Raw genomic sequence first — 24,906 nt, forward strand, 5'->3', positions numbered from 1 at the left:
TTTACAGATTCTAACAGCACTAAAGTTCGATTATTATCGCTGCACTTAATCTATTACTGCATTTTTATTTATTTTAAATATTTGCATAAAATTGCTTTACTTAAATCACCTTGCACAAAAACATTCGAACTGTTTCTTTTTTTCCACAGTAAGTTGTACACTTGTTGATTAAAGCCTGCTTTTACAAGGTATGAAAAAAGTTATCTGAATATGGCAAAAAACACAAAGGCCTAAGGAGAAATATGCTTTTATGGATGGCTTTTTTAAGGGATATTGGCTCGTATTCACGCTACACATGGGGACAACTACAAAAAGCAACCATGCAGCTAAAACGTTCAGAACGGTTTGGACCCGGAATTCAGTATTCAGTAGTATTTAGCCGCAGAAGAGGAAAAAGGGCAATGTTGATTCAGTAATTCCTTTTATTTGAGTTTCTCTCAAATAACTTTTAAATTTGGCATTGTACAAAGAATAGGTTTTTTACTTCATTAGTTTTGCGTTCATTTTTTTTCCAGTGTCTTCTCGGGTTCCCCCGCGTTTTACACCTTTGAATTGAACTTATCGCAAAAAAAAAAAAAAAAAAAAAAGTTTTATAATAAAATATATTATTTAAATAAACAATTTGTGTTTTTTCTGGCTTATATTTATTATATTTCACATAACTTCTACCTTATTACCTTACACAGCTCAGTATAATTTTTTTTTGCGGGGGGAAGGGGTAACCAAAGGAATCTTGATTATGCTGATCAATTACAGGTGCAGGAAAATACCAAGCTCATAGTTTATAGAAGTATCATACCATCATCATCATTTTCATACATATCACATATCATCATTTTTCTGTGTTTTACGCACAGAAAAATTGAATGAAAAATTATTTATAGGTTACTCTGAACCTTCTTTATTTATAGTAGATGGCAGCTCAACACAAACCAGTCCATATATTTTAGCCATGTTTAGTTTTTTAAGACCCTCATTTTTCAAAGAAATTTTCCAGATTTTTTTAGGGTATAAAAGGAATTGTTTGAAAAGAAATTTCTATGTTATTTTTTTGGCTGTATGCTAATCTCCTTATTCTATATTAGTTTTAAATTTTTACCTTGAAATCTTGCCCAAAATCAAACGGCGAACCCTAGGTGTGCCCAGACCGGGCTCACCGATAATCTAGGATAACTGAGAGTCTGTATTCTTTGTTCCTCCGCATCTCATCGGTCTTCATTGACAACAATGCTTGTTTCAGCACTCTTTTCAAAGCTCTGTTCAATCAGTGTGCCACTTTGGGCACACCCACAGAATCAAAACGATAAATGCTATTTTCACAAGATTTTTCTTGTGTACTCCTCTAGGCTTAATTAGACTGCCTACCTATTTTTTTTTTTTTAATAAAAACTCCGACTTTAAAAGGTAGCGTGCCGGAAAGGGTTAATGATCTATTCGGTTTTTGCATTACAAATGCTTGTCTGAAGGGGAATTTAAATGCTTTCATCTTCGATTTTTTATAAACTGGAAAATTGCTCAGAAATATTATGCATCTGATATCTTTCAGGTATTACTAAAAAAAATTACAATATTTTACATGCATTTTTATATTACTTCCATCAACAATCTTTAAATCAACAAATATTGCACTACATTATGCACAGGGCTGGTGCACGGCTTTCTGCCACCTGCTGTAATTTATGTATGTGGCTCTTAAATTCTGCTACCCAAGGAGCCACACTGCCTCTGGGAACAGTCCTGGTTATGTGCCAGCAGCATTTTACATTCGACCATACTACATCTGAGGGCTGTACTAAAACAAACATTTCAATTAAATATTGAAGACAAACTTTAGATGATGCACATAGCAGATGAGGGAAAACCGATAGCTGCAGTTAATCCTTTTGAGTCAAGGTTTTGGATTTAGCAGATGCAAAGTTTTTTCTTTCTTTTTTAAGATTAAATTAAACTTCCTGTTCAATGCTGTAGTTTTACAGTTCTGATGAAATATTTTTTATCTAAAGTTAAACCAACATTAAAACCCAAGAAAAATTATTTCCTTCAGAGTAAACCTTAATAGAAATAAAGTCATCACTAGAAAAAATTTTCACTTTTTCTAAACATTATTTAACACACTGTAGATTTCATCTAGACAAATACATTCTGTGTGAAAACCATATACACAGAAAAAAAAGTTTTGATAATTTTATAACATATTATGAACAGGTACTGTAATAAAGTTTAAATAAAAAGTAACTTCCTTCAAAACAAATTTTATTTAAAATAGAGAATAACATCACAAAAAATATCACCAATTTACATAATTCTTTAGCTCTGAATACAAACTCCTTATTTGGAATCTGAAAATGCAATATTATGACAGAATATATATTTAATAAAATATACTCTTACGGCTTGACTTTTGAATAAATATAAAACTCTAAAATAAATAAATGCTATCCATAAATAATAAATATTTTTAAACGAATAAACTGAAAAATGAACAAAATTTTAAATAACCTAATATGTACAAAATAATAATAATAATAAATTTAAAAAAAAATAAAAACTTTAAAAATCTGAACTAATACTTCACATGGCAGTACATTCTTTAAGATTTTTATTCTTTTACAGTTCATGTTTATGAACTGTGTACCATGTAATATGGCATTTTAAATAACACAATTCAAAATAATATTTTTTCTTTCAGCATTTTTAATTCTAAAATATATAAAAAGTAAGATTAATTTTTTAATTGCTTTACCTTTTAATTATTTCACATTTCATCAAATGAAGAATATTATACATGTTTTCACATATTTTCATATACCATGTTTCGCTGAAAATAAGACCTCACTGGGAGGGGAAAAAAAAAAAGCCCTAGCATGTTTTTAAAGACATTCAAATTATAAGCCCTTTTTAACATCATCACACAGACTTATTACTGAATTGCTGATGGGGGGTATAGAGTTAAAACATGCATACACTTGCTACTGAATACACGTGGTTATAACTACCCAGTTTTTTATAATTTAATATGCTATTGTGTTATGACAGACATACTTAATACACTAGTGTGAAATAAAGAAATTTTATACCTGAAATTTTTAACCGCTTTTGAATATTTCATCATTCTTAACAGTTTTTATAAGTCTCTAATTAATACTTGATTTAATAATAGATTTAAAAAGGATTATTATATAATATTTTGATGCCTAAAAAAAGCTATTTCATAATGTACTGATGAAGATACCCCAGTAAGTATCTTACAGCATTCTGGAAAGTAAAGCTATATCTCCGAAAATGCAGATCAAAGTATAATGACCTGCAATAGATTCTTACCTGAATGAAGAATTCATGGGTTAAGATACATGACAGGTGTACTATCGATACACTATGAGCTGGCTACACTAACAAGAAGTCATTGTTAAAGAGCTGTACTGCTAAACATGATAGTTTAGGGCCAATACTTCTGTAACAAACTGATTCACAAGAAAATCAGACCAGAATCTGAGGTATAAAGTTTTATGATGATGTCCTAAAAGATGACAACATGACTGCACTTGAACAAATGTCAATTTTAATACATGAATTAATGTATGTTCTTGAATATGCGAATGAATGCAGTTATTGCAAATAGATAAATGCTAATTACTATGTATAAATTAATAAGCTATCCCCAGAAAATAAGCCCTAATCTGTATTTTGAAGTAAAAATTAATCTAAGACAGTCTTATTGCCAAGGAAACACAATAATGATATTTGTATATATTTACTTTGAGTATATAAATATTAATATAATTATGATATATCAGATGAAATCATTTACATTCATGAACATCTAATGAACATCACTAGCACATTTTAAATATCATGGTAATTTAGTTAAATCAATATAATGCATATTTTAGAAGATGGATTATTAACTTACATATTCAGTACATTTCAAATCTTAAACTGACTTTTTCTTAATAAAGAAAAACCATGTTAAGATTTATGAATGCAGTTACACATAACAAAAGTGCAAAAAAAAAGGTAATTAGTTATAGATTATCATATTGGAAGCTGGATATATAGTACCTCTTTGCAGTGATATGGCATTACTTGAGGAAGTAGGCCATCTTATATGAATTAGTGAAAAATTTACAAGACTTTTCTGATGAAGAGATCAGACAGCCACTTAAATTTCTCCAGCCTGTCATCAAGTCTCTTTGCTTCCTAGTCAAGTCTCATGGTAAAGCTATGCCAGCTTAAAACTGTATTTTGTTCAGAATTATTTAGTTTGCAACCTGATCACAATTATAATTCAATAAATATATAATTTTAATTTTAAAACACTTATACTACTGACGAGCTATTATCTTCAAATGCCACGGTTACTATTTAATTTGATAGTTCCATTCAGGTTTGTAGAAAGAACCCTATTTCAGCCGATTTTTGTTGCAAAATTAACAAGATCTTTATTGCATTTTATGTAAATTACCTTTTTATGATTATGCTCTAGCAATTAAAAAGATGACATAAAATTTTTATCATATACTTTAAAATACATCTTGCTCATAATTTCATAAAACCGTTAACAAAATAATACTCTGCAATAACCAAAAATAAATTGAAAGGTTAAATATTATTTTTTTTATTATTTATCAGTTAAAATAACTGGTCTATTACCAGCACACATATCACATTACACTGTAATTGCACTTATAATTCAATTAAATACTGTCACACATTACTTCTTCCTGCATTCTACTTTAAATTACCACTAAGTTATTCTTTAAACAGCTAAAAAACTGACATAATGAACATTTTTTTAAATAAAATAAAATTAATGCATATGTTTTCTAAAATTACCAAACAAAACCTGATAAATATTTCATTAATGCATGAATTTTAATGCATATTACATTCCCAACAATTCAATGATTAAAGATAACCTTACATAGCTAATATTTCAGTTATTTCAACTTTATGTTTATATTATACTGAAAAGATATATCACATTGCTTTACTTAATATCAAAATGCAGTATATGAACACATAAATGTATTAGGATATCAAATAAAAATCCACAATCAAAATGTTAAGCAAAGCTAAGCATTACCTACATTAACATGTCAATCTTCCATCCTTAAATAATAATAATAATAATAATAACAACCTTTTAATTTATGAATGTTTTATTATTTTAAAACTGAAGTCTACAGAAAAAAAGTTTAGAATAATAAAATTATTAGCATTATTGCCAATTTTGTTTGAAAACCAAGTCAAATGTATTCTGCAAATGAAAACTAAAATATGATTTTCAGAATAAAAGGTACATAATCCAGTTGTTTCGCCCTAATATATGTTCTGAATCATCCTTATTAAGTAATATTATCAGCAAAACCATCAACTTCAAAAATGTGAGTTATTTTTCTTATAATGAAGATCTTTTTCATAGGTCATAAAAAGCAGCTGCATAAATTACAAAAATAATGTGATTAACTATAGATGTAACAATCCCAGTACTCAAATTTTGAATGAAATTTGAAATGATCTTAAATTAATCTTAAGTAAATTATCTTAAATGAATAATATACAATGAATTTTTGCCGATTTTAAATTTTTGATTTAAAATTATAAAACATTTGATTCTTAACACCAAACTTGAATTTAAATGAAAGAAAATATACATTAAAATACTTAAAATAATACTTAAAAATACAAAAATGATTTTTCTGAACACATGAAAATGAAATATTCTATAAGAGAGACATATTTCAGTATCAAGCCAAAAAAAATTGTTAATTTTTAAGTAAATAATATGATTTTTCAAATGAAACTTTAAAATTTAAACAAAATGCTTATCATACTTTCCATTTAACTATAATGCAGATGATGCTAAATGGGGAAATTCCAATAGATTAGAATTACATAAAAGTTTAATTGTTTTAATCTATTGCCAAAATAAATCAAAAGACTGTGTTATAACATTAAATATAATTTTGAAAAATACAGATATTTTTAGAACTTATATGCAAACTATACCAAATTAAATGATGGAAAATAAAAACTTTACATAAATGTTACATTTTAATAAATACACACTAATTCTCATTAGCACAAAAATTCCTTATAATTGACTACTGTTTGCAGCATCTACCCAAAGTTTCTCAAAACAGAATCTGGCCACTCGGAAGGCAAACTCATCGGTTCGGCGGCACAGCACATGAACTTGGATTTCTTCAAATGTTTTTGGTAGAAGTGCTGATACTTCCTGCACATTCATAGCATTTTTAATAACTCCAAGATGTTTTGAATAAAAATGAACAAAATCCACAGGATTTCTGTTACCTTTACCCCAATTAACTGGAACAACCTGAAATAAAAAATTAAAAAAAAAAAAAAAAGAAAAAGAAAAAGAAAAGGGAGCTATAAAAACTTCAGATTATAGTCAACAAAAGCTTATCAACAGAAAGTTTAAAAAATTAATACATACAAAAAAATCCAATATATATTTTATATAAACATATATCTATTCTGTAACTTCATAAAACTATTAGAATATTACCATCTAATAAAGTTAGAAGTCAATACAAAAAGGATTTCAGTTTTAAGAGTTTCATTTATTTCTGCATTTTTTTTAATTCCAAAATAATCTAAACATAAAAACAAATATGATAGAATAAGATATAATCTGTCTAGCAAATTGCTAAGTTTTAAACCTTTTATATCAGCCAGAGTATACAACAGACTTTCAGCATTAGGGAAGGTATGTGTGGGAATTATAAATGTAGTTATTTTAACAGATCATTTGCCAATTGTTAAATTTCAAGCCTTTTACATCAAAGAGTTTATGACAGACTTCAGCTTTCAGCTGTAGGTGTGCATAGAAATTATAAATCTAGTGATCTTAACAGGTCATTTGCCAATAAAGATATTAATAGGCAGCATTCTTTTTTTCTTTTCGAACAAAATTAAAAGCAATAACATACAAAGAAGCTTACAATCTATACATTACTACAAAATGACAAACATAAGCATTACATTTTATTATGGATGCAGACAACAGTATAACCACGAAGTGCAGTTAAAAATTTTGCAAATCACTAGTAATAAAGTATCAGAAATCTACTTTCTGTGTAACATTAATAGTATAAAATAGCGCTATTCAGATTAAATATTTTTTTTTAAAAATGATTAATGTTATACTGAGTAGCACATTTAAAAAAGGGTATTAAGCTGAATCACAACAATTCTGTAATGGGACATAAAACAATTAAAATGCAGAAAAAATAATGCTGCCTATTAATATCTTATTGGCAAATGACCTTTTAAGATCACTAGATTTATAATTTCGATGCACACCTACAGCTGAAAGCTGAAGTCTGTCATATACTCTGAGTGATGTAAAAAGCTTGAAACTTAACAATTGGAAAATGATCTGTTAAAATAACTACATTTATAATTCCCACATATACCTGCCCTAATGCTGAAAGTCTGTTGTATACTCTGGCTGATATAAAAGGTTTAAAACTTAGCAATATACTACACAGATTATATCTAATTCTATAATATATACTGATATATACTCACTAAGTAATTAAAACAAAGATTGCCCTATATTAGTACCTCTTTCAGTCCCATTTTTCTACACTCATTATCTAAAAAGAACACTGTACAATATTTTCACTTCTTGGCCCTTTTTTATATACATACATAAAAGTAAAACATCCTCTCCAAATTTATTTCCATGACTGCAGATCTTTCATAAAAACTATGTGTCATAAACAAGGGTGATTGTAATTCGACTTCAAAAATCCTGAAAACTATGCGGGAGTAAAAATTTTGCATATCATAATTCAATATATTAATGTGATACACATACAAACCTATGTTTAAACATAGAACTTCAATTTCATTACCAATGTAAAAGTATAATCCTTCTCAATTTATTAAATTTTAATGTTAAGTTAGAATACAGTACTACTTAATGTAGAGAGAGAGAAACTCTCACTTGGCCACTGGATTTGGCCAAGCAACATGTTAGAGCATGTACTGGTACTTATTAGTAATTACCGTTAATAGTTTTTTGCGTTCTTTTTTACACTGTTCACTCATTTAATGTAGAATTATAGAAATATAGTACACTGGTCTGTTGAACTGCAGTAGAGAACAAAATGCTGGCATTAGACAGAAGTAAAACAACATTAAAAGAAAACCTAACCAGATTAGAAAACATATTTGGGGAATATGGTGATAATGTAAATAAAAACAAAATTAAAATAAAGTATAGATCACTTCAAAGTATTCAAATGGACATCAGAAACTTAAGAACAGGTATTCTAAAAATGTTGATGAAAACTAAGACGTCCCTGCCATCAATAAAGAAATTACCAAAATGGAAGAATAAACACAGGATTCTGAAAGTAACAATTATGAAATCTGAAGACTAAAACTCTTAACAGCAAGTACACTGTTCCTTGCAACAAGGGTCCTACAGTAGTTAGTCATGAATGAAGCGACTGAACTTCTTTATGCCTTAAGAGTCATACTGAAGGACTGTTACGTAGATGACATTATGGCTACAGCTAATGCTGAAATGCAGCTCTTGCTACAATGCAAAAAGCCAGAGTTACAAACATGGTTAATCTGTCTCCTAGAAAACGTGCTGGGATCAGTTACACAATTGTCGTTCAAATATACTAAACTACCGAATAATAGAGAAAATGTAACACATGGTTATTCTTTTCAAGTTACTGATAAGCCTCAGGTTATAAAAGCCCTGGGAATGTCATAGCATATGGCTACAGAGTTTTGCTTATGATTTAAAACTACTTGATATGGGAGAGACAGCAGTGAAAACAGATGTCTTATCAACACTCTTTGATCCAATAGGTTTAACTGGACCTGCTACATCAAAGGCTCAAATATTTCTACCAAAACTTTGGCCTTAAAAATAAACTGGAACACAACTCTTTCTAAAAATGACTTTGAAGAATGGAAGGCATTTCTGCATAGTCTTAAAACAGTTAATGATTATCACATCCCTAGATTTGTTCTAACTGATTAAGTACAGCAGATAGAAATAATAGGATTCTGCAATGCTAGTTAGAAAACTATGGTGCTGCAATTTATGAGAAATGTATCTCACCTTTGAATGAATGTTCATCAAGACTTCTCTGCATCAAGTCCTGTGTTTTACCTTTGAAGTCAATTACCATTCTTAGTTTAGAACTTTGTGGTGCAGTTCTGTTGGTAAAACTAATGAAAATACTATTAGAGGCCATTCAGCATCATATAGACAAGGTGTATTATTTTACTGATTCATGAATAGTGTTAGCACAGATTAAGAAAAAACTTCATCAACTAAAGGCATCTGTTGCTAAAAGAATGTCAGTTATTCGCAGTATGGCTGCTAATCAAGACTGGTACTATGTTAGTACTCATATAATCCAGCTGATTTGATATCATGTGGATGTGAACCTAAGGATCTTCTTCATAATGATTTATGGTAGTATGGACCAACATTCATAACTAAGGAAGAACCAAAGCCATGTGAAATAATTTCATCTGATATGGCTGATGAGAAATACATCAAGGAACTCACACTTAAGGACAATGACTTAGATAATCAAAATATAAACTCTCTTGTTTTAGATCATATTTTTAATGTTAGTAATAACTATGTTTGTATTATATGTGTGTTTTGTTTGCAGATTTACAGCAATAGTAAGGGGGAAATTTAATAGTTTTTCTAACTGTTAGAGAAATGGATGACATTGAGAAAATCATCAAAAGGTATGTACAATCACAACATTTCGGCAAGGATATTCTCCTTAAAAAATAAGAATTGTATTTGTTCTAAAAGTATGCTAACATTTTTATTTCCATTTCTAGACAAGGATTCTCTTTTGAGAGTGCAAGGGAGACTTTAAAATAGTAGTGCGTAAGCTTTATTGCATCAGGTTCCCAGTAAATTTGGGGTTATTAATAGTCAATATATAGCTCAAAAGATTGTACATGAATATGTAACATGTTTTAAGGTTAAACCAGTTGTATGTAAATAATGTAGGGGAAATTTACCTCATGAAAGAGTTAACCCAGAGTTTGTATTTAATACTGTGGACTTGATTTTTCTGGTCCATTTCTAATCAAATATAAAAAAACAGAAAAAGGGTATTTATACAAAAGTGTATGTTGCTCACAATCAAAAACTACTTATTAGTTTTTCATATTTGAAAAGCAGAACTAGTTGTTCTTGAAACTGTTAATTGTATGTTTACAATTCACATACTGAAATTTAGAATTTCAATAGGCAGCAACATGTTTCATTAGAATGCAGCACCATCTGTTGCAGAGAGAAACTCTCACCTGGTCACTGGATTTGGTCAAGCAACATGTGAGAGCATGTAAGTACAGTACAAAGTCTTTAATCCGGACGTCCATAATCCGGAATGATCTATAATCCTGACCTCAAAGCTACCAACTTTTTGCGCATGCACATATACGTTTTGTTGAAAATATGACCTATTGTAACCCTTTTTTCTGCATCATCTCTCCTCCTTGAAATAATTCTAACTTTTACATAAGGTTTAGTTCTTATCTTGAAAGGATATAGCAATTACTTCTACTTTGTTTTTCACTGCCACTGTTTGTATTAAGAACTGACTGTTCCAGCTTAATTAAGATGCAAAAACAAAACTCGATATTACATCATCTGGAAAGCTGATTTGTGAGGATAGCTGATTGGTTGCCATGAGATGACGTCATGTCTACTTCATGTTTAAGTATCTCGCATCGCTTTGGCTCAGTCCTTCTGGTTCCTGTTTCATTGCTCCTTGGTGTGCCGTTCCAGCACACATTGGAAGACGTTATTGCGATGCATGCCATCCAGCGGGTTACAGCCGAAAACATTGCGGAGAAAACAATGCAAGACAAAAACGTCGTGCTACAAAACATCGTGGGAGAAAACATCGCAGTTCTAAAACATTGTGGTACAAAACATCGTCGTCGAAAATAAAGCGGTTCAAAAACTTCGCAGTTTAAAACCATCGTCGTCGAAAATATCGTAGTAAAAAATAAAGTATCTACAAATCATCGCATGACGATAACATCGCAGACATGCTTCTTTCAAGCTTTAATAACTGTAAATGGATATTCCCATATTGATCTGTGATCGCAAGATGGAAAGAAGGATAATTTTTACTTTCATACTTTTTATTAACTAATAAATGTTTGCTGAGAAAATAAGAATGAAACTTAAGCATAGAAAATTAATGCAACTTATAGCACTTAATAGAATTTTAAACCGACATAGTTAACTAACAAAGGCCATTAATAAATCATTTTTATAAAGTTTTTACTGGTAATTTTTCATGAAAAGTATAATCTATAATTTGCATTTAATTTTTTATGCTTAAGTTTCCTTCTTACTTTTCCAGCAAACATTTATTAGTTAATAAAATATGTGAAAATAAAAATTATCCTTCTTTACATACTGCGCTCACAAATCATTATCGGAATATCCATTTACAATAATTAAAACCTGAAAAAAGCATGTCTGCGAAGTTATCGTCATGCGATGATTTGTAGATACTTTATTTTTTACCACGATATTTTCGATGACGATGTTTTTAAACTGCGAAGTTTTTGAACCGCTTTATTTTCGACGACGATGTTTTAGAACTGCGATGTTTTCTCTTTGCGATGTTTTCTCCCACGATGTTTTGTAGCACGACGTTTTTGCCTTGCGTTGTTTTCTCCACGACGTTTTCGTCTGCGATGTTTTTGGCGGACACCCATCCAGCGATAAGTACCGTGGTTGCAGTCCGTGATGATTTTTCCTGGATTCTGCAAAGCGGCTACGATGTGAGCAACTGCCGTCGGCGGCATCCTGTTTCCAAAGTTAAGGGATGTCAAATTCCAAGCTGTGATCTCTCGTAAGCAACTACAGTGAGCGGCTTTTGCCAGTTCAAGTGCACTCAAGGTTTAGTTTAATTTTTCAAGTGCCTTTTTGGCCAAAAAGCATGGACCTATTTATAGTGAAGTGAAATTCATATTAACCGCGTAGTTTTTGTTCTGTGATACGTTTTTCGCATATTGAATGCCAGTATGATCAGGTAATATATTTACTGTATCATTAATAGTGAAATATTCATTAAAGGAAAAACCCTTCGGGTTAATGAATAATCAACTAAATGTAATTTTTGACAATGTTACACTATTTAAGTTTCTGGTGTTGATTATTTATTGAATTTTTATTTTTATATATATATTGTTAATAAATTGGTTCAGTTTAAAATTTTTGTCTTCTATGTCTGCACAATATATAATCTTAATATATAATCTTGATTCTATTGCTATTTGCAAGGCTGAACGCCTTGCAGACAGTCTACAGGAACAATTTTCAGCTAATACTGGACCTCTGTTTGATACCTGCACTCCGCATGGGTGAGAAGTCCAAATACAGGTTGAAAATTTTCTCTTCTCAGTTCCTGACTCAGGAGAACCCATAAAAACAACAATGTCTGAAATAGCGTATGTTATACGTGATTTAACCCCCAAAAAGGCACCAGGACTAAATAACATCAATTGCATGATTAAAAACCTCCCTGTTAAATTCATATTTTACCTAGCATTCTTGTTCAACACTATGCTAAGGCTAAAATACTATCCTACTAGCTGGAAGAATGCTTGTGTCATTCCTATTCTAAAACCTGCTTCGGACCCAAAAGTCTCTCAAAATTACAGGCCGATCAGCCTCCTGTCTTCACTTAGTAAACTTTACGAAACTATATTGCTTAGACACCTGAAAGATTTCTGCCGAAACCGAAACATCATTATTCCAAAGCAATTCGGTTTTCATGCTAAACACTCCACTCAGGCCCAGCTGCTGAAAGTAGTGGAAATCATTCATGCGGGTGCTCGCAATGGAATGCCTACAGCAATCGTCTACTTAGACGTAGCTAAAGCATTCGACAGGTGTTGGCATATCGGCATTATTTAATTATTTACAAGCTCATGCGACTTGGTTTTGGGGCTGACTTTGTGCGACTAATGCACTCTTATCTAAGTAATAGACAATTTTTTGTGTGCATAGATTTTTTGATTGCATTTTTGATGCACAAGTCAAAAATTCTCTCTCTTCCCCCCGTCCTAACCTGGCCGGTGTCCCACAGGGAGGAATAATTAGTGCATATTTATTCAACCTGTATGTTAATGACATCCCACAATTACCTACTGTTGATCTAGCACTTTATGCAGACGACACTGCCATTATTTTACTACACTCAACTCTCCACCATACATTACATCATCTCCAGCAATACCTGTCAGATTTAGAGTCCTGGCTCGTTGACTGGAAGATCAAAATTAATGTTGCAAAAAGTGCTGCCACAGTCTTCTTCTCCAGAAAAAGGAATGTTCACAGCCAACTCCAACCACTCAAGCTCTACAATGAAAATGTACCTTGGGTGGACTACTACAAATATCTCAGAGTTTATTTGGATGCGAAGCTCATCTGGGGCGTTCATATTTCATATGCAATATCCAAAGCCAAGACAACTAGATCCCAGCTCATGCAGTTAATATCCAGATCCAGCCACCTCTCCCTCCGGAATAAAGTTCTCCTACATTCAAGTACCATCATGGCTATTCTCACCTATGCAGCTCCCCTCTGGGCACAGCAGCTAACTCTCATCTAAAGAAGATCCAGGTTTTTCAAAACGTCATGCTTCACACCCTTACTAATGCTCACCGGTATGTTCGTAATGAAGTACTTCATTCTGACCTCAAAATTCCTCCCCTTGATGCTTTTTTCAAGCATGTTTCGGCAAAATTTTTTTCAACATATTGAACAGATTAGCAACCCGGTTTTGCATGCCATTCCTGCTTATAATCCGGCAGAACCCAGCTCTGCCAAGTGGCCTAGGGCTGTCATGGACAGATCCTATAACATCTTCCCTAGGAAGCCTAAAAGGGTTTGCCTGCTTGACCGGGGAAACTAATCTGAATTAAATATAAGTACTTCACGGGCCTAACTCGGCTACTCTTAACTGATCTTACCCCCCCAGACCTAATCTGGCTTCGTTTCTCGCTGCTCTTTAATATTCATACCTGCTCTTGCGAAGACCTTTTCTGCCAGACTTCATCAATTTTCACTTTATTTTTACTTTAAATAATTTTTTAATTAATTACTTAACTTGCTAAATTATCTATCCCAAATTAATACTTTAAAAGCATGCATACTACTGATTATTACAACACTGAACTACACTGCAGATTCAATATTAAATTAAATTCGCAAAACACGCATTACATCGCTTCCATTCAAAATTCTCCCTACGGTTCTTCGCTGCTCTAAGCTTGCTCCAGTTAATCCACCAGTTAACTTTCATTCAAACTCTCCGCAACTGCGCTTTTTCGCCTCTTTCTCCTTCTTCGGTCAGTGACCCCGTTTGTCCCCGTTCCGAACATCCCAAGGCTCTTAGCTAAACGCTTGGATTCAATACCTTACCTTTCCCGAGAACTGGTTCTCCTTCAACTGCGCCTCACTCCATCAGCTGTTTTGTCTCCATGGCAACCATCCACGCTCTTAGCGTCCCGGTTGCCTTCTCTTTTGTTACTGAGTGCAAGAAGTTGACTCACTACAGGGGGCTAAAGGCTTTCAATTGTGATAAACTCTTGTACTCTCCTCCTGTGTCCTAACAATGAGGACCCTAAGCGATTTCTGACTTTAGCTTATCTGCTCTTTCATCAACTTTAGCGACTGCTTCTCTCTTATTTAATTCATTTATCTGAACGATGATGTGGAGGTAATTGCAATTAATTGCAAAGGTACTCCGTAATCCAAATGCCTTGGTCCTTGGTCTATTGCTATTTCTGCTACATGTTTTTATAACTTTGAACTTTGTTTTTGCATCACGTTTACGCATGCGCGTTTAATGTATAATGGACGGCACAAGCTAGGCTAGAATTATCTATTTCAGTTAATGTTGCAGATTGCGCTGTTCCTTAATCTTCTAATTGGATCCGGCTTATTATTTTTTGCAGACTGTTAGAGCAATTCTATAAAAAGTAAGCTTGAACTTTCGATTATGTCAAAAAGAGTTTCCGATTCTGGAGCTGCCAAACGATCTACAAAGTGAAAGCATGTTTCGATGTTTATCAAACAAAAAGTTGAATTGCTGCAAAAAATGGATAAAGGCATGAAGAAAGTGACAAAGAGGTTAGTGAAAATGAAAAAATTTTGATTGACAAGTTAGTCGGCATTCTCGGTACAGCAATTACAGGACTTAAACAGCAGAACTTTGTAACTGAACAAGAAATTATGTCTGTTTATAGAATTAAAGAGAAAGTATTAGCACACAAAACGAAGCAACTTAAACAACTTACATTAAAAGAAATGTTTAATAAAGTAAACAAATAAATATTAAGCTTTTTTTTTTTTTTTTTTTTTGTAAATTTTGATACTTTTTAGATCATAATTGCTCTTTATTTCATAAAATACAGTTTCATATTTTTAATTTTATAATTTCTGCATGCCATCTTACCAGATTTAAATTGATGATCTATAATTAAGAAAAACGCCTAATCCGGAATCGCCGAAGTCACGACGAGTCCGGATTAAAGACTTTGTACTGTAGTACTTAATTACCATTAATAAAGTTGTATTCTCTTCTATACAGTCTGTTCACTTAGTCTAGAATTATAAAAATACAGTACAGTTAATTTACATTTTACTAGTTACTTTTATAAATTTTTAGTTTCTCAACTTTGCTTAAAATAATTGGTAAATTTCCCTTGCTTTCTCGGAAGAAAGAGGAAGGATTTAAATTACGCGAAGAATTGTGATATATTTTTCTTGAAAGTTCAGTATGATTAGCAAGCCATTTTAATGATGGAACTTTTCAGTTAATTATTAAGAACAAGTGCAAATAAAAAACTGCTAATAAAAAAAGAATGGTTCATGGAATGAAAAAAATTTAGGCATGCTATCTAGCTTTTCACAGCCTTGAGAGGGATTTTTCTCATCTAATTTCCACGCTTTTTTATTTAATGAGAATAAATAATACAGTATAAAGTTTGAAATCCAGATGCCCAATATACAGAATGATCTAATATCCAGACCTCCATACCACCAACCCAGTAAGTAAACATATAAATAAAATTAAAATAAGATGAAAAATTCCCCTCTTACAAAGTCTAGAAATGAAGAATATAATACTCAATAACAGAAGTAGGTGCACTCTAAATTCAGTTTTTCTTCTTATAGCTGAGATTCACAGCATGTCAATTTCAAAGTCCTTCTGGCTATGTAGTGGCACTGTGGCCAATGATAATGAACTGACATACTGATGTTGGCTAGGATCATACTTTTGGCCCTCGAGTGGTTTGGGAGGGGATTAGCATTTTAGTATCTGATCTAAACAGTATGTGAACCCCTGTGTTACCATGTCTATATGTTATTTTACTAGATTTAAACTGATGATCTAAAATCTGGAAATTTCTCAAGTCCCAATAATTCCAGATCTCGGACTTTGTAATGCATTTCAGTCTTCATAGAAACCAGGCTGTCAATATTCAAGGATGGTTCACATTCTGTCATATTCTCATCTATGCAATTAAATGCACTTTCAACATTTGGTTAAAAAAAAAAAGGAAAGCTAAAACAAATTTAAAATTGCAATACTGGGTATTTTTGTCTTCCGTCTTCTTTCAGCTTGAATAATTCAGCCCAAAATTTACAATATCAGTTTTCCCCTCCTGTACAGGACAAATAACTGTCTGTTTGACAATTTTTGATTACTCTGAGTAACAGTAACATTTTTGGTCTCCTGAAATGACAACTCACAAATTGTCTGCTAATTTCATCAAAGCAAAGTGCAAAAAAGGATTCACTCTATTGAATTTTAAGAAGATTGATTACTTTTTCATATAATCAGCCCATTCCATACATGCCTCTTTCAAAATAACTTTAAATTATTTTTCTAATGGATTAAGTTTTCTAAAATTCCTAAAACTTTTTATACTAATACAAATTATCATGTCCACATAAATTGATGACATGGTACACTGCACACACACACACATACACACACAAAAAAAAAAAAAAAAAAAAAAAAAAGTGGGACAGTTCTGTATCTCCCGTTCTACTGTGCTCATTTACGAAATTCAACTTGCGTTTTTCATGTCTTGAAAGCACGACTTAGGATACGTATTAGATTTATACATAGCATTGTTCTAGTATAGGTATTTTGACACAAAAATCGGACTTTTTCTGAAATAACATACCAATTTTTTTCCCATGTTTCAATTCTATGACTCAAATTACGCCAAACTACAAAGATTTGTAAAAATCGCAAGAGTAGGTTTTAAAAAATTAGCTCTCAAAATTTTACCTCCTAAAGGTTGAGTTTGGTGTATTTATTAACCTCTTTTTTTATTAAACTTATTTGATTCTCCCTTTCACATTTCAAAATTCAGGTTCATACCAAATAAAATTCACCCACTTTTTTTATGATTTATTTTTAAAATTTGTATTTTTATAATTTTTTTAATTAAAAACATTTTTTTTGAATTATAATCTATAAAATTTTTACCATCATCTTAAAGTAGACGTATTTCTAAACATACCTGCAAAAAATTAGATTTATTCAAAATTTCCGAAGATAGACATGAATTTATATATTGGCACATTTTGAAATTTGGCATATTTGTTGAAAGCGATAAAACATCAAATGTGAATTAAACACTTTGCTAAAATTATTTGAAAGTAGTAACGATGTGACTTTTTTCCCACCCATGCACAATGTAAAAAGGTAGGAATGAGGTGCCCTTTCCCCCCCCCATTCTGGCATAACGGAAGGGAAAGAAAATTGGTTGCCATATATTAAGAAGTTCGCCATGTGAATTTATCTTGGTGCAATTTTTCCAGTTTGCACCAAGATAATTTTTTTTTTTTAATTTCTCAGTAAATTTCGCACCAAAGTTTACAAAATTTAATATCTAGGCATAATTTGAGTCATAGAATTGAAACATAAAAAAAAAAATTGCTATGTTATTTCAGAAAAAGTACGATTTTGTGTCAAAATACCTATGTTAGAACAATGCTATATATAAATCTAATATATAGCCTAAATCGTGTTTTTGAGACATGAAAAACGCAATTAGAATTTTTTCAATCAGCCCAGTAGAATGGGAGATACAGAATTGTCCATTTTTTCTTTTTTGCACCGTGTACATACGATTTCAAACATGGTAAGTATATAGGTTAAAATAACATGTGAATAATGATTATTGGAGAAGTCAAACAACAAGAATCAGTGTAGTATTTGCAAATTTTGCAGGACTAGTTTCAATGGTTTAATTACAGAACCATCTTCCTCAGCTATCTAAGTGTAAATGAATAAGATAAATATAGCCTAAGTGCAAATGAATGAGATAAATATAGCTTAAGTGCAAATGAATAAGACAATGATATTTTGTTCATTTGCACTTAGGCAGCTGATGAAGATGGTTCTGTAGTTTAAACCATCAAAACTAGATCCAAAAAATTTACAAATATTACACTGATTCTTGTTGTTTGACTTCTCTAATGGTAATTGCGTGTTCGAAACTGCATATCCTAATGATAATAATGATTAAATACCATAATGATAATCATAAGAATTTTTGGATACAGTATATCTAAATTTCAGGAAAAGCAAAAAATTCAGAATTCCAGCTATATCTAAAGCACAATCACCTCTGCATAAACTGAATATTTATCCCCAGTACTTGTTTGGTACAGACGAAATAAATTTTCAAGCATTCTAAATACAGTAATACATATTTTCCGGAAGTTTAAAAAAAAACTGAATACACATTAATCCTTTTATCAGAAAACTTAGTTATGTGTTAACATTTTTAAAAGCTTTATATATATGTAAGAATATTTTTAACTTTAGATATATAATGAACTGAAAAAAAGCTTTTAGAAAACTTACACACACGCAAATATCATCAGCTGTGACTTCATCAGAGTTCCCTTGAGTCAAGTCTCCATAAAAATTTAACACCATTTTATTTCCAAGTGGCAGGAACTGGCATAGGTTACTTAAAATTTCTGACTGGAATAAAGAAAATGATTTCATTAGTTGAGATGCTTCTTTCTCACATAATATATTGCATAATATAAACTACACTGAACTGTCATTAGAACTATAATGAAGGAACGAAACATAAAACAGACCTGAAATTTGCATATATGTTAAAGTGGGACATGAAAATGATTAGCAATGCAACAAATATGCATGCACAAGTAATACCGCCCAAAAGCAGTGTTAAAGAGAAAAGATAGTGGGGCTCTTCATACGGAAATAAAGTTTACCCATTCTTTATATTCACACTAAATTTAAATCTGTCTCATTCTAGATGATATTTGAGGTTTGAATTCGAATACAGAAAAGCCAAAATGTACACAGCGAAAAAAAAAAAAAAAAAAAGGCGAGCACAGATTTATAGCTTTGTAAGCAGTATTCAACATTTCTTTGAAAAACAGTATGTTTTCATTACAGCACTAACTCATTCACCAAATCCTTTACCAACAAATCATACATGATTCACGGTTGCACAAGTGATGTTACAATGAGTACCCTCCACTATTAAACAAACTCTGGGAAAGAACTGAAACTTCATCAGCTGGAGAGTTTCAAGCTAATACCTAGCTTCTCTAAGAACAAAAGAAGTTATTGCTGTCCATAATAATATTGATTTCTGCATGTTTTGTGCAACCAAACAACCAGATAATTTCATCCTTTTTTGTAAGACATTAAAAAACAGAAAAATTTTATTTTTTTCATAATGTTGCAATTTTGATGGTAAACAAGTTATTTAATACAAAAAAGGCATAATTAACTACTACTACGATATCAATCGCCTAGAGCAGGGATTGCCAACCCCTTAAGAGGATGGGTTTGTTCATCGAACTCCTACATATATATTACATGGTATACAACATAACCATAATACAAATAACTGTACATAAACCACTTAGATAACAATTAAACTAAGAACACGAGAAAAGTGTTTTGAATAAAAAATTGTTTATCAATGTTTTTTGATAAAAAAATCTGATGTGTACACCACGACTTCCTTGTACAGAATATTAAATTATATGCATTTTTTCTTGCATTTCATTTAAACTTATTAGATTGAATTAAACCTACTTCACCGACAGCGCATAAACCACAATAGAATAAATGCATTCTTTAAAATTCACTTTGTTTACCATAGCAACACTCTGCCACTAGGTTTACTTTATATTTTGTTCATATTATAACTCAGAATGCACAAAATTTATATCATTTAAAGAATTATCTAATCGTTGCCACATGTTCTATTCAAATACTATAATAAAGCTAGAATGATGAATAAAAGAAATTAAGCAAACAAAACAAAAAAGAAACAGTTTTTCACAGACGATTGAGTATTTCTCATTCAATTAATTCAGTTTTCACTTCGTGACAATGCAAAAATACATAAAAACTCAAAATATCTGTATTAAAAATTACGAAGTAAATCTTAAACGCTTATTTCCTCGAAAAAATTCCAGAAAGGATTAAGCGTGATTTAAATAATAAATGAAGGTGTTATCTTTGCTGTTGCGAAGCTAAGTTCCTCAAGATTGGCAACAAATCCGCTATCCTGCTGTTTCGAATGTAAACAAGAGCAATGGCCACCATCAAAAACATTATTACGCTTAGTGGCACTTAAACAATTTTAAAATTGTTGATAATTCTAAAAATATTGCATACAGATTTACAAAAGGCATAAAAACCTTAACCGGAAGATAAGAACAACATAATTCAATCATTTTTAAAGCAAAAACTGTACAATTTACAAACATATAAGAGTAAAGCAACTGAGATCACTGAGCCGGGTAACATAGTGGATATACATATAAATATATTTATATACATTTGGTGTGGCCGATTGCAACCAAAATATGAGGTACACATCTACATGTTATAGCAGTCCTATATACAAAATTTCAACGTTCTGAGGCTACTCGTTTTTGAGTTATGCGAGATACGTACGTACGTACATACATTCGTACAGACACCAGGAAAAATTCTCTTCAGAATTCATTTTAAAGCAGTTTTATAATTTTTTTGGAGGAAAAGAGTGTTTTATTCTGTCCTTACATACAGATATCACGGAAATACATCGTTAAATTGCATTTGAAAGAGGTCAAAATGGGATATTTTCGTTGAAATATGCTGCCTGAAACTTTTCGCGATTACAATACTTCTTTTTATTTCATACAAAGAAGTAAAAAAATAGCATATTATCATTATTTTAAACAGAATATATATAAAAAATCACTTATTTTAATTGTATAAAAGTTAGATTTTAATGAATGTGATGGCTTCGCTAGATGTACTGATCGAATTTTTTTAATATTTGACATAAAATTGCTGAATATAATTTTTAAATCACCTCTCTCAAAAATTTTCAATCAGTTTCTTGTTTCCCATAGTCAATTATTGATTTGACTAAAGCCTGCTTCCACTGGGTAAGAAGAGTAAAATTTACTAATGTTCTCCCGAATGATTTAAATTCCAAATCTTAGCATTTCTATGGGTTCTGAATAAGATTTGGCTTTGTATGGACACAGCTTTATATCTATCTATAAATGACTAATTATGAATTAGATCATCACTGACTCTTTAAAATTTCAGCGAACCCCCCACCCCCAGAGGGTCAGTAACAACACCGATGGGAACCCGAGTTAGCACATGGGTATGCAATTATTAATAGAGGTTCATAAGAAACAGTTACAATTATTAAAAAATTAAAAAGCATTTAATTAATTTTATGATACTGTCAATCTAACACATAGATATGCAATCATCAAAAGATGTTATAATAGGTATAATGGCAAATATAAATTTAAACTTTCATTTTTTAAATGGATAGTGCAATTCCAACAAAACTTTTCATGCAGTAAAAATTCTTTCCTCCTTCCTCTTTTGCTTTGTAATTTTACTCTTTGGGGGGAGGGAAGGACTATCGGTCCACAACAAACAAATGTTTATTTTACAAATCATTTAATTCTGCGAACTATATCTCAAGGAAATAATTCATATGTCGCTAACTTCTTTGTAATAGGTAAACTGTTTTCATGTAGTATTTATATGGTTAGAGAAGATATTGAAAAACAAAAAAGCACTCCAACATTATTATTAAGTTTATAGCAACAAAAAATAGCATTCATTTTTCTGAAACCAAAAACATAAAAATAACTAAAAATAAGTAATTTTATGCTATTCTAGTTATACTAATGTATATAAATGTATATAAAACCAAATGTATATAAATATAACTAGAATAATATAATAGTATAAAGTATAATCCATTTTGGAGTATCTAGTTTTCTGTTTTACAATAAACAGAAGATTTTTCTTGGCATTCACATGAAAAAAAGTTTAACAATTTTTTGACTGCTTTTAAAATTTGCATGCAGTTACCAGTTCGTAATTTGCATGCAAGTTACCAGTTCGTAATTTGCATGCAAGTTACCAGTTCTTATATATTAGCATTCTTTAATTAATTAATGTTTAGGAATTGTTAACCTGGGAGGACGCGCAAGCAATTAAATGACGTACAAATTAAACATATTATTACAATTCAGTAAAAAATGCATTCTATATTAATTGCAGCATTTATTATTTAAAATAATGCTAATTTTAAAATTAACAAATATATAATTTTTTTTTTTTTTTTTTCAAATGTCTAGGAATCATTGATTTCTATGAGAAGTGTTTGTTTTTTATTTGTGAATGCAATTATAATCCAAATTATGCAGAATTATTACATGAACAACGAGTTATATAATTAATATTAAAATCAATCAGGCCCAAAAAGCATTTGATATTTTGCAATATATATACATGAAGCCATTTCACAATGCTCTTGACATATGTTTTTTTACACTTCCTGCATATAGTTTTTGATTTTCTGTCTTTTTCTCTTGACTACATGTAACATCTCCTGTATTTTAATTTTTTTTTCTTTTTTTGTGGTTCATCAAATCATTTTCTGTAAGAAATTGGCCAATTCATAACTGGTATACCAAATGTCTGTATTACAGTTTCTTCCAGATTTGTATAATGTAGCTAGGATGCGGTTTGCTATTTCACTAGAACCGATGACTTTCTTGTACTGCCCATGTGGCTGCTGACATGCGTAAATTTCCATGTTGAAAGCATAGAAGGTTCTAGAATCAACCATATCAAATATCTTTATACCATATCTTGCAGGTTTCTTAGGTATATACTGCCAAAAGGAGCATCGTCCTCGAAAAGGTTCTAGCTTTTCGTTCAAAGTCACGTATTTCCCTACATGATATAATTTCTGTCCATTCTTGACAAAATTTTGAAATAAATCTCTTATTGGAGCTAATTTTTATCCTTTCCTATAAAATAGTTTGATCAAAAGAAATGTCTTCTGAAGAGTTGCACTCTTCTTCTGATTCAGACTCATGATCACTAAATATATCTTCATTATCTGAATCTTCTAATTCTTCTTCTATAGAATCTTCATCTGACGAAACCCCTTCTAATAATTTTTGAAGTCTTTTCATTTCTTGATCATACATCAAATCAGGAAAAGACCGAACAGAGCAGCTTGCACACGCCATGGCTCACACTGAAAAATAGTAACACGAAAGCACGCGTGGGGTGTCGGCACACCCCAAACTATTATTTAAACAATAATCAATGCTCAGAATTTGCTGTTTCCTCTCAAGACGTATAGAACAAGACCTTGAAGGCAGCTTCTGATGGACCTAAGCATTTCGGATTATAGGAGGAGATTGCCAGCGAATTTTTTTGAGCGTGAGATGCCAAAACACCTCACGCGCGTCTTCCCGGGTTAAAACATACACAATAAATGCGGATACAGAATTTTCATATTAAACATATTTTATATTTACACACACACACACAAGAAAAGAAAAAAAAAGAGAGAGACAGAGAGTACAAAGAAATTGCTTTATGTGTCACTATGAAATGTATAGGTGAAAGCAAAATAATAATTCATGGATTTAAAAAAAATTACCGTAATTTCCGGAAGAAACGACGCGGCGTTTACATGTTTAAAACTTAAATTTTCAGCGGGTGCGGCGTTTCTACCCATGTGGCGTTTAGGTGCACTAAAAATAAAATATTTCCTATGATGGTCATTGTACATAGTTTGGATGGCCTTGTCATTGTGCATAGACTGGTGCTGTTTCCACACAAAAGACCACTCAGTTGCTTTTTGCGAAAACGTTATTTTGTTTACATTCTTTTTCCTGAACGGACCTACATGCCTTATTCACCCTAAACGAGATCTCAGAACAATAACATTCTTCCCCCTTTCAAATCAAAATTCTCATCAGTTTGAATAGTCTCTCTCCTCTGCCATTCGATGAATCTTCCAGGACCCATCCTCTCCCCACCCCTGCCTTATCTGCAATTTTTTTCAAAGGCGGACATGAGTCCACCTGCCTCGCAATAACGAACTCTGGCGTATTTCCCTTTCAGCATGAATGGATTTTTCTTGGCATTCTGCCAGATACAGATCCCATCAGTTTGGGTACAAGTACTTGTTGGATAGTTTTTAAGTAAGAAGGAAGCGGAAAATTTTTGAAAATGGCACCTAAACGACAGAGAAGCTATACTGCTGGTTTTAAGCTTAATGTAATTTCACGTGCTCAACAAATTGGAAATCGAGCAGCAGCTTGAGAGTTTGAAGTGGGCGAGAGATGATTTGAAGTCAACGTTGGAAAACTGAAAAAGAACTTAAAAATATGCCACAACAGAAACGAGCCAAAAGAAGTGGCACTGTAAGGTGGCCGAATATAGAGGACGACCTTGCAAACTGGATAAAGGAGCAACGAGGAAAGAGAATGGCAAT

General features: G+C 31.4%; 1 protein-coding gene across 6 annotated transcripts in view; it reads right to left on the bottom strand.

Moving 5' to 3' along the window:
• Positions 1 to 2,242: 2,242 nt before the first annotated feature.
• Positions 2,243 to 24,906, bottom strand: part of fal (SAM and HD domain containing deoxynucleoside triphosphate triphosphohydrolase falten) — a 68,027-nt gene continuing 45,363 nt past the window's right edge. For 3 of the 6 annotated variants that reach the window (XM_035368880.2, XM_035368878.2, XM_035368879.2), the window contains 2 exons: positions 18,951 to 19,073; positions 2,243 to 6,340 (listed from right to left, as the gene is read on the bottom strand). In XM_035368880.2, coding sequence (XP_035224771.1) covers positions 6,095 to 6,340; positions 18,951 to 19,073 — 369 coding nt within the window. In that variant the 3' untranslated portion in view covers positions 2,243 to 6,094. The remainder of the gene's footprint in view (positions 6,341 to 18,950; positions 19,074 to 24,906) is intronic. The other 3 variants (XM_035368881.2, XR_004759578.2, XR_015041315.1) reach the window with 3 other exon arrangements.

Source organism: Stegodyphus dumicola, chromosome 5 (assembly GCF_044657685.1).
Source record: "Stegodyphus dumicola isolate Sdum_Otavi_A_Nest chromosome 5, ASM4465768v1".
NCBI classification, from domain to species: domain Eukaryota; kingdom Metazoa; phylum Arthropoda; class Arachnida; order Araneae; family Eresidae; genus Stegodyphus; species Stegodyphus dumicola.